General features: G+C 45.6%; 1 protein-coding gene and 1 long non-coding RNA gene across 3 annotated transcripts in view; one reads left to right on the top strand and one right to left on the bottom strand.

Moving 5' to 3' along the window:
- Positions 1 to 16251, bottom strand: part of PRMT8 (protein arginine methyltransferase 8) — a 188835-nt gene that overhangs the window by 50393 nt on the left and 122191 nt on the right. For both annotated transcript variants that reach the window (XM_077266494.1, XM_077266493.1), the window contains exon 2: positions 5156 to 5350. In XM_077266494.1, the coding sequence (XP_077122609.1) occupies positions 5156 to 5236 (81 nt within the window). In that variant the 5' untranslated portion in view covers positions 5237 to 5350. The remainder of the gene's footprint in view (positions 1 to 5155; positions 5351 to 16251) is intronic.
- On the top strand, positions 12449 to 15286 carry LOC143774009 (uncharacterized). The gene is made up of 4 exons (XR_013215459.1): positions 12449 to 12518; positions 14457 to 14529; positions 14614 to 14706; positions 15057 to 15286. It is a non-coding gene; the product is annotated as an uncharacterized LOC143774009 (long non-coding RNA).

Raw genomic sequence — 16251 nt, 5'->3', positions numbered from 1 at the left:
TCCTGTAGAGCAACAAAGACCCGCCCCCACTTCCTGTAGAGCAACAAAGACCCACACCCACTTCCTGTAGAACAACAAAAACCCACCCCCACTTCCTGTAGAGTAGAACAATATTGTGTGAACAATGAAGACCCAACCCCTTTTCCTGTAGAGCAACAAAGACCCAACCCCACTTCCTGCAGAGTGACAAAGACCCACCCCCATTTTTTGTCAAGAGACAAAGACCTGCCCCTACTTCCTGTAGAGAAACAAAGACCCACCCCCACTTCCTGTCAAGAGACAAAGACAAGCACTTACTACCTGTTGAGAAACAAAGACCCACCCCAACTTCCTGTCAAGAGACAAAGACAAGCACTTACTACCTGTTGAGAAACAAAGACCCACCCCAACTTCCTATCAAGAGACAAAGACCAGCCCCTACTTCCTGTTGAGAAACAAAGACCCACCCCAACTTCCTGTCAAGAGACAAAGACCAGCCCCTACTTCCTGTAGAGAAACAAAGACCCACCCCCACTTCCTATCAAGAGACAAAGACCAGCCCCTACTTCCTGTTGAGAAATAAAGACCCACCCCAACTTCCTGTAGAGTGACAAAGACCCACCCCCACTTCCTGTCAAGAGACAAAGACCCGCCCCTACTTCCTGAAGAGAAACAAAGACCCACCCCCACTTCCTATCAAGAGACAAAGACCAGCCCCTACTTCCTGTTGAGAAATAAAGACCCACCCCAACTTCCTGTCAAGAGACAAAGACCAGCCCCTACTTCCTGTAGAGAAACAAAGACCCACCTCACTTCCTGTAGAGTGACAAAGACCCACCCCACTTCTTGTCAAGAGACAAAGACCAGCCCCTACTTCCTGTAGAGAAACAAAGACCCACCTCACTTCCTGTAGAGAGACAAAGCCCTACCCCCAATTCCTGTAGAGCAATAAAGACACTCCGTCACTTCCTGTAGAGAGACAATGACCCACCCTTACTTCTTGTAGAACAACAAAGAACCGTCCCACACTTCGTGTAGAGAAACAAGACCCAACCCCCACTAATGGTACAACATATACCCAAGGTAGCTATCCGACAAGTCAATACAAGAGTTTTTATTGAGTATTGCAGTAGGATTAGTTTTAGCCGAGGCAGGCACTTATCTATAGTCAGCGGCTTCGGGGTGCTTGTCCTCATTAGTGTACAGCAGGGTATACGGTATATACAACCTACATTGTGAAAATTCGAAATAGCTGACAAAATGTAATCTAAAACCAAATATTTCCCAGTATTTAAAATAATTAGAAATTAATAGGTTACAAATAATGTCTGGTGACAACTTTTCTCATACAATATGCATCCATTCTCAAAGCTCTTCAGCCTCCAACACAAGAATAATTGCCTTTTTTTTTTTTTAAGTTCCTCCTCCGAGAATTGCCTTTTAAAGCAAATTGATTTTTCCATATGAGATAAAGACTTAATAAAATGGTTATTTATGCAAAAACCCAAGAAAAAAACTGTTAAGACTGAAATAATGGAATAACAGTACATTTAATGCTAAAAATGTGCTCAAGAAAAGAAATATTGCTGCAGAGAGCAATGAATAAAACATTACTGACAAAATTAACCAGACGGACATTATCTATATTGGTCTGGCTTGGTTTGTCCATTGGCAAATACTTCCGATATCTATCAAGATGTTTTATGGATTTAATAAAAAAAAATACATTAAAAGAGGGAGCGGCTAAGATAAGTATCCACCCATGCATTAATTCCCTATCCACCCTTGCTTTAATCCACCGCTAATATATGTAGTATTTGTGATGGGATTCTCTCTATAAAATTTCAGAGATTTTGGTATCCTACACTGAACCTCCCGTGTAGCTGGACCTCAGTCACCCAGGGCAAACCGTCAGTTCAGAGCCTTAGTCCTGTATCCGAAAACTTGGCCAAGGCAGACACTTGTTGGTTAAAGGGGAATCTATCAGTAGGATCAACCCTCCTAAAACATCAATATGGGCATGTAGGTGATAAGAAGCTGAATAAAATGATACCTTAATATCTGTGATCCGATGTCTTATTCCAGAGAAAGCCACTATTTCTTATATGTAAATGAGCTGTTAGGATCTATGAGCCGGACATAGATCTCCCCGAGAATCTGTCTCCAGAGATTATTGTAAATTAAATCAGGCATTACCAATGTGAGACATGTAGATCAGGAGAGCAGACTGTCACTCATTAATTCATGTACCCCCTTAGGCATCAGGGACCCGATATGGTTTTTTTTTTTAACCACTGCACCAACACCTCTGCACTATTACCTCTGCACCTTTACCTCTGCACTACTCCCTTTGTATTATTACCCCTCTGCACGATCATTCCCTCTGCACATTACTTCTGCAACATACCCTCTTCACCATTACTTCTGCACCATCATTACCTCTGTACTACTCCCTCTGCACCATTACCTCTGCACTACTCCTTCTGCACTATTCCCTCTGCCCTATTCATTCTGCACCATTACCTCTGCACTATTCCCTCTGCCCCATTACCTCTGCACTACTCCCTCTGCACTACTCCTTCAGCACTATTCTCTCTGCATATTACTTCTGCACCATTCCCTCTTCACCATTCCCTCTGCACCATCACCTCTGCACTATTACCTCTGCACCATCATTACCTCTGTACTACTCCTTCTGCACTATTACCTCTGCACTATTCCCTCTGCACTATCCCCTCTGTACTATTCCCTCTACATCATTTCCTCTGCACTATTCCCTATGTACTATTCCCTCTGCACTAGTCCTTCTGCACTGCTCCCTCTGCACCATTACCTCTGCACTATTCCCTCTGCAATACTCCCTCTACACTACTACCTCTATACTACTCCCTCTGCACTATTCCCTCTACACTATTCCTTCTGCACTATTACCTCTGCACTACTCCCTCTGCACTATTCCCTCTGCACTATCCCCTCTGCACTATTCCGTCTGCACTATCCCCTCTGCACTATTCCCTCTACACCATTTCCTCTGCACTATTCCCTCTGCACTATTCCTTCTGCACTGCTCCCTCTGCACCATTACCTTTGCACTACTCCCTCTGCACTATTCCCTCTGCACTATTCCCTCTGCACTATTCCCTCTACACCATTTCCTCTGCACTATTCCCTCGGTACTATTCCTTCTGCACTGCTCCCTCTGCACCATTGCTTCTGCACTATTCCCTCTCCACTACTCTCTCTACACTATTACCTCTACACTATTCCCTGTGTACTATTCCCTCTGCACTATTCCCTCTACACCATTTCCTCTGCACTATTCCCTCGGTACTATTCCCTCTGCACTGCTCCCTCTGCACCATTACCTCTGCACTATTCCCTCTGCACTATTCCCTCTGCACTGCTCCCTCTGCACTATTCCCTCTGCACTACTCCCTCTACACTATTGCCTCTGTACTTCTTCCTCTGCACTATTCTCTCTGCACTATTCCCTCTGCATTATTCCATCTGCACTATCCCCTCTGCACTATTCCCTCTACACCATTACCTCTGCACTATTCCCTCTGCACTACTCCCTCTACACTATTACCTCTACACTATTTCCTCTGCACTATTCCCTCTGCAGTGTTTCCTCTGCACTACTCCCTTTACACTATTACCTCAACACTAATTCCCTCTGCCCTACTCCCTCTGCACTATTCCCTCATCACTATTCCCTTTGCACTATTCCGTCTGCAATATTCCCTCTGCACTACTCTCTCTACACTATTCCCTCTACACTGTTCCCTCATCACTATTCCCTCTGCACTTTTCCCTCTGCTCTGTTCCCTCATCACTATTCCCTCTGCACTACTCTCTCTACACTATTCCCTCTGCACTACTCCCGCTGCACTATTCCCTCTACACCATTTCCTCTGCACTATTCCCTCGGTACTATTCCCTCTGCACTGCTCCCTCTGCACTATTCCATCTGCACTATCCCCTCTGCACTATTCCCTCTACACCATTACCTCTGCACTATTCCCTCTGCACTACTCCCTCTACACTATTACCTCTACACTATTCCCTCTGCACGACTCCCTATGCACTATTCCCTATGCACTATTACCTCTGCACTACTCCCTCTACACTATTACCTCTACACTACTCCCTCTGCACTATTCCCTCTGCACTATTCCCTCTGCACTATTCCTTCTGCACTATTACCTCTGCACTACTCCCTCTGCACTATTCCCTCTGCACTATCCTCTCTGCACTATTCCGTCTGCACTATCCCCTCTACACCATATCCTCTGCACTATTCCCTCTGCACTATTCCTTCTGCACTGCTCCCTCTGCACCATTACCTCTGCACTACTCTCTCTGAACTATTCCCTCTGCACTATTCCGTCTGCACTATTCCCTCTACACCATTTCCTCTGCACTATTCCCTCGGTACTATTCCCTCTGCACTGCTCCCTCTGCACCATTACCTCTGCACTATTCCCTCTGCACTATTCCTTCTGCACCATTACCTCTGCACTATTCCCTCTGCAATATTCCCTCTGCAGTATTCCCTCTGCACCATTACCTCTGGACTGTTCCCTCTGCACTATTTCCTCTGCACTACTCCCTTTACACTATTACCTCTACACTATTCCCTCTGTACTATTCCCTCTGCCCTACTCCCTCTGCACTACTCCCTCTGCACTACTCTCTCTACACTATTCCCTCTACACTACTCCCTCTGCACTTTTCCTTCTGCACTGTTCCCTCGTCACTATTCCCTCTGCACTATTCCCTCTGCACTATTCCCTCTGCACCATTTCCTCTGCACTATTCCCTTAGTACTATTCCCTCTGCACTGCTCCCTCTGCACTATTCCCTCTACACTATTCCCTCTGCACCATTACCTCTGCATTATTACCTCTGCACTATTCCCTCTGCACTATTTCCTCTGCACTGCTCCCTCTGCACTGTTCCCTCTGCACTACTCCCTTTACACTATTACCTCTGCACTATTCCCTCTGCACTGCTCCTTCATCACTATTCCCTCTGCACTGCTCCCTCTGCACTGCTCCCTCTGCACCATAACCTAGTCTGCACTATTCCCTCTGCACTGCTCCCTCTGCACTACTCCCTCTGCACTTTTCCCTCTGCACTGTTCCCTCTGCACAGACAATTTTGGGCTTCTTACCTCATGAATTCCAAAATGTGCATAGGAATCAAAGTAGTAATCCCTGGAGGTCATCTCCTCTGGATTTAGCAATTTGGCCATTTTGCCTCTTCCTGGGCAACTAGGCTGAATGGGGGTGTGGATCACATGTTGAACGGGCTGGGCAGGCTTTGGACGTGCCACTGGCTGAACAGTTTGTGAAGGTCCACTACAAACCTACAAGAGAGGAAGAAACGTATTAAGCAACAACAGCAGGAAACCTACTTGCTGACGGTTTCCATCCAAAAACAATATAAAAATAAGTAAAAAAAAAAATAAGGTAATGCATTGCGTCAATCTATTCTAGCAAAATATTTATTATTTATTAATTTTCGTAATTCTCAATAGCCCACCCCCCATTGTTTTACATACTTCTCCTTTAAGAGGGCGATTTTTAAGTTACTGTTATTCAACAGGAAAATAATTTTAACGACGAGATGAGAAGGAAAAGAGAAAGGATCAAAGAGAAAAAAGACAAAACAGCCTAAAAGAGAACTATAAATAGGCGAGGGGAATTGTATTATGGCATTTGGGCGGCATGGAGGAAATCTCAAAGTAAATCTTCCTTAAAATTCAGGAACGGCCGTGACAGGGAAAAGAGAGGAAGAGAAGCCAAATACTGAGCGCAAGTGACTTGTCACGCAATAAAGAGGGTAATTCATTAGCGTGTAAGGAAGGCGAACGGTCCAGGTGTCTGCGCCGCAGCGAGGAGAAACTCCCAACGCTTTCCCGATCTTCTAAATTTAGCCCCTGTCGATCCTGATGCATTTTCGCAGCTGCTTTCAAATGTTTCTCAGAAAAGCAATATACACACAGTCCAGGGAGAAGCAATTATAGGCTGATGTCTTAAAGGGACGGGACCCATAAATTATCCAGTCCTTCTACATGCACAACTTGCTGTAAAGTGCACCAATCATCGATAGAGCAAGTCAATCAGCGCTCCTTTATTTCCATTTGTTTTGCTGTTCGAAATGTTTGCTTCCTTCCACCCACCCATCATACAGTTTTCATGAAAAGTGAGTGCAGCTCTGGAGTATAATACAGGATGTAACTCAGGATCAGTAATGTAATGTATGTACATAGTGACTGCACCAGCAGAATAGTGAGTGCAGCTCTGGGGTATAATACAGGATGTAACTGAGGATCAGTAATGTAATGTATGTACACAGTGACTGCACCAGCAGAATAGTGAGGGCAGCTCTGGAGTATAATACAGGATGTAACTGAGGATCAGTAATGTAATGTATGTACACAGTGACTGCACCAGCAGAATAGTGAGGGCAGCTCTGGAGTATAATACAGGATGTAACTGAGGATCAGTAATGTAATGTATGTACACAGTGACTGCACCAGCAGAATAGTGAGGGCAGCTCTGGAGTATAATACAGGATGTAACTGAGGATCAGTAATGTAATGTATGTACACGGTGACTGCACCAGCAGAATAGTGAGTGCAGCTCTGGAGTATAATACAGGATGTAACTCAGCATCAGTAATGTAATGTATGTACACAGTGACTGCACCAGCAGAATAGTGAGGGCAGCTCTGGAGTATAATACAGGATGTAACTGAGGATCAGTAATGTAATGTATGTACACAGTGACTGCACCAGCAGAATAGTGAGGGCAGCTCTGGAGTATAATACAGGATGTAACTCAGCATCAGTAATGTAATGTATGTATGTAGCGCCCCCACTGCCGCAGGGCCGAGGGGTACCCGGTACCGGGCCTCTGAGTCTCTGCTCTGGGGTTGTCACGGCGGCTAGGCCCCGGTCCGTGACCCTGCCGAAGGGCGCACAGTATCTGATAGATGTAGATAGTGGTGGTGAGGCTGTGGTGGTGCAGTGCAGTAAATAACGAGGACACCAGGTTGCAGTCTCTTTACCTCTTTACTGAAGGTTTTAGAGTCCTCAGTCCGGAATACGGTTCACCAGGCTGCGCAAGTCCGGCCGGTCCAATGGCACCTCCAGAGTTCTCTTCACAGGTGGAAATCTGTGCCTACCTGCTTGCGCTATGTGTTGTGGTCCTCCCCTGCTGTGCTTACGGAAAGTCCCCACAACTGTTGAGTCCGTTTCTTAAGTTCCCTCACAACTCGATTAGATGATGTTCTGCTAATCCTCCGTCCCTCCCTGATGTTACGGTTAGGACGGCACCCGTTTGACGGGTAGGCTCGGAGCTCTTCCGGGACCCTAGAGTCGCCCCTCTCCACAAGTTGCCCCCAAGACTGCATAGGTGATATAAGTTAGACAGCCCGCCTTAGACTGACTGTCCTGCCGCTGTTTGGAGTATTGCTTGAAGCTGAATGTTATGATACTCCCTCGGCGTTCCGGCCACCGGTAGTGCGCCTCAGTAGGATGTTGCCTCGGTCTTACAGCACGACTCCTACTGGTGTTTCTCCTTTTGCGTGATCTCGTTTCTCACTCAGCACAATCTATCTCGCTTCTAATCCTTCCTTGGGCACCGCCGCTTCCCGGAGCAGGCACGGTCCCGTTACGTTCGTTCAAGTTGCCAAGCCTCTGTCAGGATCCCACCCCTGACAGAGACCCTACTGTATCTTCCCCTACAACACCCTCTGCCACAAGGTGTTGCCTGGTTCCAACCCAGTCAGCTTTCTCCTCTAACTTCCTGCCTGACCCCCAGTTTACCCACTATGGTGGGGAGTGGCCTAATGAATAGCACCCTTAGCTCCCCCCGGAGGCCCGGCTGTGAAATGTATTGGTGTCTGTGATACCTGATCAGATGAACTCCTTCAGTGCCATCAGACGCACCATAGCTCCCCATAGTGGCGGAGCCACAGTACTGCAACGACCAGGACTCTGGGGCGCTGCATGTACACAGTGACTGCACCAGCAGAATAGTGAGTGCAGCTCTGGAGTATAATACAGGATGTAACTCCGGATCAGTAATGTAATGTATGTACACAGTGACTGCACCAGCAGAATAGTGAGTGCCGCTCTGGAGTATAATAGAGGATGTAACTCAGGATCAGTAATGTAATGTATGTACACAGTGACTGCACCAGCAGAGTAGTGAGTGCAGCTCTGGGGTAAAATACAGGATGTCACTCAGGATCAATAATGTAATGTATGTACACAGTGACTGCACCAGCAGAGTAGTGAGTGCAGCTCTGGAGTATAATAGAGGATGTAACTCAGGATCAGTAATGTAATGTATGTACACAGTGACTGCACCAGCAGAGTAGTGAGTGCAGCTCTGGGGTATAATACAGGATGTAACTCAGGAACAGTAATGTAATGTATGTACACAGTGACTGCACCAGCAGAGTAGTGAGTGCAGCTCTGGGGTAAAATACAGGATGTCACTCAGGATCAGTAATGTAATGTACGTACACAGTGACTGCACCAGCAGAATAGTGAGTGCAGCTCTGGAGTATAATAGAGGATGTAACTCAGGATCAGTAATGTATGTACACAGTGACTGCACCAGCAGAGTAGTGAGTGCAGCTCTGGAGTATAATACAGGATGTATCAGGGACATTTTACCATACATGTAGTAGTTTACACTTGGTGTGCTGTATACTGCATGCCGAATGTGTAGCCACCAGCACATATTCACCCAACATACCGACTCTTAAGTTGCATATCATTCACCGGGGATGTCGCGGCGTTCTGGGCTGAGGGCCATGGACTGTCAACATGGCCGATGGACAGGGTCCAACATTAGGACTGAGGCTTCCTGTAAACAGGTATGCTAGACATATATCAGTAACACATGTGAACACAGCCTAAAGTAACACCGCGGCATTCAGCTGATCGGCGCGATCCCCAATCCTAAGGATAGGACGTCAATATCACAGCTCGGGAAGTTATACGGATAGCAATTCCAGTCTGCACTTTGTTTTCTCGCTTCGCTCGGCAGATCATACAATGTAATTAGTCGCAGCCATTATATTTCATTAAGAGTAATTTGACATTAGATGGAAGATAAACCGGCCAATTATACAGCCACCTGACATTACGGATACGATCGGAGGTCTGGTAATAACGAGAGATGTGTTCATTGCAGGTTCTCAGCCAATCGGGTTCGTCTTTGCTGGAAGTGATTTATTTCATATATGACCGAATTCAGACAAATGATCAATTCCAAGGCAAATAATACGATGTTAGCCAACGAAGAGGTGAAAGTTCACACGCTTTCTTTTCCCTATAGTTTTGCGCAGGGATATTGATAAATCAATTTCAGTCCGAGCTCCGAAATAGAAAAAAAAATAATGTAATTTATAGGAAGAAAGGAATTAAAGGAAAAGGAGACCTCTGAAAATTGTACGTACGGTATTCACCATATACAAACGTTTCCCGAGGAGATTATTTATTGATATTTTCATATGTTGGAAAGTTTAAAATATTGCGCTATTTCTTTCTATTGACAACCGAAATAGTTTTTCCAAACTATATTACAATATATACTAACTAGTGAAGAGCGATCGTGTTCAGAGGTGTTATCTGAGCATGCTCGGGTGCTAACTGAGCGTCTTCGGCTTGATGGAATAATATATTGGAGTCCCCGCGGCTGCATGTCTCGCAGCTGTTCGACAGCGGCAACACATGCAAGTATTCCCTGTTTGTTAGGCACTACCTGCATGTGTTGTGGATGTACAGATACATAGATACGGGTGAGCAGGAATCCCTCATTCCTGTGCTGCGTGCTGTGTACAGTGGTGTACAGCCAATGGCGCCCCGAGGGGTGAGGGGGCCCGCCGGAGTTGGGCCGCAATGGCTGTGCCAGGGGCGGACATACCTCATGTACAGCCGGGTTGCATCAAGGTCCAGAGGCTTCGGGGAGCCCCTACAGGGTGGCTAATAAGGGCAATCTGGCCTGTTTATGCGGCCCCGAGGCTCTGGGGGGCCCCTGGCCAGATTGCCCTCATGTGCGGTAGACAGGGAGAGATCCGTACAAGAGAAAATGGCAGCTGAGCTGCAGCGATCCGTCCTGCTTCCTGCCCGTGCTTCCTGTCTCACACAGCAGTCAGTGGCGCGGCTGGATTACATCATCATTCAGCGCCGCAGCCGCTGTGCCAGTGAGAGGAAGCTGCCGGCGACGGTGGAGAGAATGCGGAGAGGTGAGAGGTGCTGTCTGCTGTGTGTGTGTGTAGAGATGAGTGGTGGTGTATGTGTGTGTGTGCGCGCGCGCGCTTGTGTAGTGCTGCCGGGGAACGTGCAGAGATGTGAGTGGTGCTGTGTGTGTCAGTGTGTAGGTGGAGGAGAGGACAATGATGGGGGTGATGGGGGAAAAGGCAATGATGGGGGTGATGGGGGAGAAAGCAATGATGAGGTGGTGGAAAGGGCAATAATGGGTGGAGGAGGAAATGATGGAAGTGGTGGAATGGGCAATGATGGGGCGGTGGGGAGAAAGCAATGATAGAGGTGGTGGAAAGGGCAATGATGGGGGTGCTGGGGGAGAAGGCAATGATGGGGGAGAGGACAATGATGGAATGTGGGGGGAGGACAAGGAGGGGTATCTGGGATTGGGAAGGAAGGAAGGGGGATTTATAATGGATTTAGGAACTAGGGGAGGTAGGGGAAGACGTTATTATCACTTATTATGTTTAATACAGTCCCTTAGTATATAGTGTACTCACTTATTATACATAGCACAGCCCCTTAGTATATAGTGTACTCACTTATTATGTATAGCACAGTCCCTTAGTACATAGTGTACTCGCTTATTATGTATAGCACCATCCCTCAGTATATAGTGTAGTCACTTTTTATGTATAGCACAGTCCCTTAGTATATAGTGTACTCACTTATGTATACCACAGTCCCTTAGTGTATAGTGCACTCACTTATTATGTCTACCACCATCCTTAGCTACAGTTTCCTCTTTTATCATGTATAACACCGTCCCTTATTGCATACCATCCTCTCTAGTTATATATGGTGCCGTCCCTTATTATATAGCTTCCTCTGCTGTTATGTACAGTGCTGTCTCTTACATAGTGTATTCTTGCTATTTTTGTAATTCGCCGCCGTCCGCGCCAGCCTTTCCCGCTCCTCGCGCTCCGGTCCCAAGAATTCATTGCGGCAATGAGCCGAGATCACGTGGCGGTCTTTTGAGACCGCTACATGATCACGGGTTATTGCCACAAAGCATTAGTGGGAACGGAGCGTCACAAGGAGCATCGGTAAAGGCCTCGGCTGGATCTGGGGGCCCACGGAAGGTGAGTATATAACTATTTTTTATTTTAACAGGGATGTGGTGTCCACATTGCTATATACTACGTGGCTGTGTTATATACTACCTGGGCTGTGTTATATACTACCTGGGCTGTGTTATATACTGCGTGACCTGTGTTATATACTGCGTGGCTGTGTTATATACTGCGTGGGCTGTGTTATATACTGCGTGGCCTGTTTTATATACTGCGTGGGCTGTGTTATATACTGCGTGGGCTGTGTTATATACTGCGTGGCCTGTGTTATATACTATGTGGGCTGTGCTATATACTACGTGCCTGTGCAATATACTATGTGGCTGTGTTATATACTGCATGGGCTGTGCTATATACTACGTGGCTGTGTTATATACAGTGTGGACTGTGTTATATAATGCGTGGGCTGTTATATACTGAGTGGCCTATGTTATATACTGCGTGGGCTGTGCTATATACTATGTGCCTGTGCAATATACTACGTGGCTATGTTATATACTGCGTGGGCTGTGCTATATACTATGTGGGCTGTGCTATATACTACATGGCAGTGTTATATACTGCGTGGGTTGTGCTATATACTACATGGCTGTGCTATATACTACATGGGCTGTGCAATATACTACGTGGCTATGCTATACACTACGTGGGCTGTGTTATATACTACGTGGGCTGTGTTATATACTACATGTGCTGTTATATACTACATGACTGTGCTGTATACTACTTGTGCTGTGTTATATACTACATCTAGTGTGTATATATATATATATATATATATATATATATATATATATATATATAATGTATGTAGCTTTGTCGCCATAAAAGGAGGGTGCCCAGACACATTTCTTGCACAGGCGCCCCAAGCAGTCAGTGTCCGCCCCTGGGCTGTGCCGTGTGCCTTTAATTAAATGTGCGTGCCTCCGTCACTCTGTACCTAGCTCCTCCTAACTTCTTTCTAGCCCTGCACTGTTCCCGGCTGAACTCTCTGGCTGGATTTGCATAAGGACGCCATGCCTCCTGGCTGACGTAGCTTTCCGGCCAGAGAGAACAGTGCATGCTGGGCCCGGCCGAAAGTAGTTGCACATGTTTGGGCAGTTACCGGCTGTTGGAGGTGAAGCGTGAGGAGCTGAGGCTGTGTGGAGACGTAAGACAGTGAGCTGGGCCCGGAGGTGAATTTTTTTTTTATTTTTATTTTTTGGGGGGGATGGGCATTCAGACTTTTGCTATTGGGCCCCATAATTTCTCTGTACGCCCCTGGCTATATATAGGAGACATCATAGCTGCTGGTCTTTACCCTCCAGCTCAGAGACAACTGAAAGGAAGGTATGGAGACTTCTTTGGAAAATGCAGGATACAAGTTATATAATGGCCAAAAATAGTGTTATTATTCACACACACACTCATGACATCTCATTCTGAAAAGTCACCTGAAATGACAGGAGGAACGTTTGTATTTTGTTTTATAGTAGGAGGATGCCAAGCACCTTTCTTATTCTATCAGTGCTAGCAGCCACTCCGAGATGGAATCGCTCATCCCTGTACCTCTGGGGGTAAATACATTTAGTCTTCACAACCTTTCATAGAACTGAGCGAACTGACGCTCTTATTAGCTCGGCCGACTCACCCTTCTTTGAACTTTTCTCCAGCTAATTGATGTCTTGAGGCGGAACAGAAAATGGTTGTTTGCTTGTTTTTCTACACCTAGTCATAGAAATCTGACAAAGGCCATTTCAACACATTGGTGAAACCATTGCGAAGAATTTTTCAGGTCTGTCGGTCCTTCCCAAACATCCATTCTTCCTTCAGATGAGTGAATGCCATGTTATTTTAACCCAACAAGTCCTTTACCCCAAGAAAAATTCCTGAAATGGATAAAGAGGTGGTGACACGCACTTTGGCGAGTTCCAATCTATTAATAATAGCCTAATCAGTATATAGGGTTAGGAGTACACTGTTCTCCTGAAAGATTTAGTTAACGCCACAAGTGTATGTAAAAGGATGATAAAAAAAAAGCCTCTTACCCATAATTGATGTGCCAAGCTGTTGCGCTGATGTCCCGACGTGCGTTTCGCTTTTGCTTCTTCAGGGGGGCAGCGTGTTATGTACTAGAGGTACTGTTTAAATATCTCCAGGAGCCAATAGTGGCAGTGGAGGGAGGTGCATCTCGCCGTGTCCAGCGAGCGCATGAGAGCAGGACTTCCACCGCCGAAGATGTCACTTCTGGTGTCACGGCAGCGGTGCGTATAGGGAACAAGTGTGCCGTTTCAGGGCAGCTATTTTTAGGCAATATCCATGGCCCCTTTCCAGCCTGAGATTACCAGCCTCCAGCTGTGAGCTTTAGCAAGGCTGGTTGTCAAAAATGTGGGTGACCCCCTCGCCGTTCTTTTTTAAATTATTTATTTAAATAATAAAAAAATACAGAGTGGGGTCCTCTCTATTCTTGATAACCAGCCTTGTTGAAGCTGACAGCTGAGGGTTGCAGCCCCCCAGCTGTGAGTTTTGCCTGGCTGGTTATCAAAAATACAGGGGAACCCACGCCATTTTTTAAAAATTATTTATTTACAGTGCAGGAGCCGGCTAATGAATACACCCATCAGCCGCTCCTGCTCTCACTGTTATTAGTGGCAGCATGTGTCGGATGATGGTAGCTGTAGTCCCATCCGCTGACACCAGTGACCGGAGGTAAACTTTACACCTCTGATCACAGCTGAACGCTCACACTGTCTTTTGACAGCATGGGAACCGTGGCTCTGTGACCGGCGGGGATGATTTCACCGCCGATCAGAAGCGGTGTTTGCTGTGCTGTCATGCACGACAGTGTGGCAAACACCGGATGTTCGGGCCCCCCATTCAAGTGAATGGGGTCTGGGTTGGGGTATTGTTCTGCTACCCGAACCCAAACTTTTTGTAACTGTTCAGCCGAACACGAACATTCAAGTGTCCGCCCACCTCCATACGGTTTATATTTTGCATTTTTCACCAGTTTTTCCCCTTTGTAGTCTCTATCTCTAATTTTCAGCTGTCTCTGAGCTAGTGGATAGACACTAGCTGCCGTTATGTCTCCCCTATACAACACTCAGGATTCCTGCTCTCCTGTCTCTATATAGCACATGTTGAGAAGCAGCAAGGAGAACCTTGTGCAGCAGAACTGAGCAGTGTAGCTGTGAATCCATCAGCAAGGTAAAAAAAAAACTCTTCAGTAGCAGCATAATCTGTTTGTTCCTCCTGCTTATACGCTACATCTCCCTTCTCCATTCCCCATAGATTTTAACATGCAGCTGAAATTTGATCTCTCAGTGAATTGATGTGCTAAGGGAGCGGAGGAAAGGAAGAAACGGCTTTCACCGGGAGAAAGAAGTATAGTTCTTTGTTAAGAGCAGGCAATCAGAGGGAGTGATTACAGCCTGCTCACTATTCCTGATGACTGGAAACAAGCAGCTAAAAGGAGAATAAAGCTTAGTTTTCTTACTATAGCCGCTTTTTTTGACAAGTTTGCAGGAAACTTCCAAAAATCAAGAGATCTAACCTCCAGACTCATGAATTTACTAGTAGTTTAAGCTAAAATTTGGAAAAAAATCAGAAGTAAATGTTACCACTACTCTATTCTCATTTCATTGGTCAAGAAAGCTAGCCCCACCCCTGAGGATCAGAGAGTTGTTTGAGTGATGGTATGTGCTTGCACACTTATAGTTTTTTTTTTTTTTTAGTGCAGTCAAAGGTGCCTCAGCAACAAGGACTCCCTATGGTAGATAGACCGACCGACCGAGCGACCGACCGACCGACAAGCCATTTACCGCACTGGGATATTGTTTGAGCCGATAAAATATTCACCAAAATTATCTCTAGTCTGATTCTTTTTACATTAGCAAATATGTTTGACAGACAATTGTATAATCCTCACATTTCACATGGGAAGATATGGAAAAAAAGATTATTTACATTGGTAAGTAGCTTTTTTCCTCTTTTCCTGTTTGTTTTTTATTGCCTTCGACATTAGGAACTTCATAAAGAAAGTCTTGACATCTCTCATTTGCTTAACGCCAGATTTACAATATATCTTGCATCTAACATTTTGTATTGGGCAAATAGAAAGTATTCTGATTTAATGGGGCACGTCCGCCCCTGGGGTCATTAATGATTCAGAAAAAGATGCAAATAGTCATATTGGAACAATGTCTATGCCAGTTCAGCAGAATGTTCTAAGGGCAAGAAGCTGGTGGATGCATCGAAGGTTTACGGTATATTCGTCTGCATTCATTAATACAATCCACAGAGATCTCACATAATGGATCATACTAGAAGTGGAACAATTTAATAAACTACTCTCCATAAAGTATATACAAAGTATTGAACACGTCCCCAATTTTCTACGAAATTATATTTCTAAAAGGTGCTATTGACATGAAATTCTCCTGAGATGTTGGTAACTAACAACCCATCCAATCCACACAAGCAAAGAAATCAACCCATAGATGTCCATAAATTAAGTTATGTGTAATAATGAGAAATGACACAGAGAAAAAGTATTGAACACATGAAGAAAGAGAGGTGCAAAAAGCCACGGAGAGTCATGACACCAGCTGAAATCTATCAGTAATTAGAGAGCAATCCTGCCACTTAGTGGAAAATAATATCAGCTGGTTCAACTGATGGCCTATAAAAAGGTGTCTCATTACCAAGGTGCCACACAAGAAACATCCCATGATGGGTAAAACCAGTGAGTTGCCTCAAGACCTTTGCAACCTTATTGTTGCAAAACATACTGATGACATTGTCATGTCCAAGAAGAAAAAGCAATGATCCGCACCACCGATCCGTCAGGCTGCGAGCATGTGAGTAAATTAACTCCCGCTGGTCTGCTGAGTGTCGGGTGCTATAGCCAGAGCAATACGTCGTGGTTCA

The sequence above is a fragment of the Ranitomeya variabilis genome, chromosome 5 (assembly GCF_051348905.1).
Source record: "Ranitomeya variabilis isolate aRanVar5 chromosome 5, aRanVar5.hap1, whole genome shotgun sequence".
NCBI lineage: Eukaryota > Metazoa > Chordata > Amphibia > Anura > Dendrobatidae > Ranitomeya > Ranitomeya variabilis.
The sequence above is the reverse complement of the archived record's forward strand: the minus strand, read 5'-3'. Positions and strand labels throughout refer to the sequence as shown.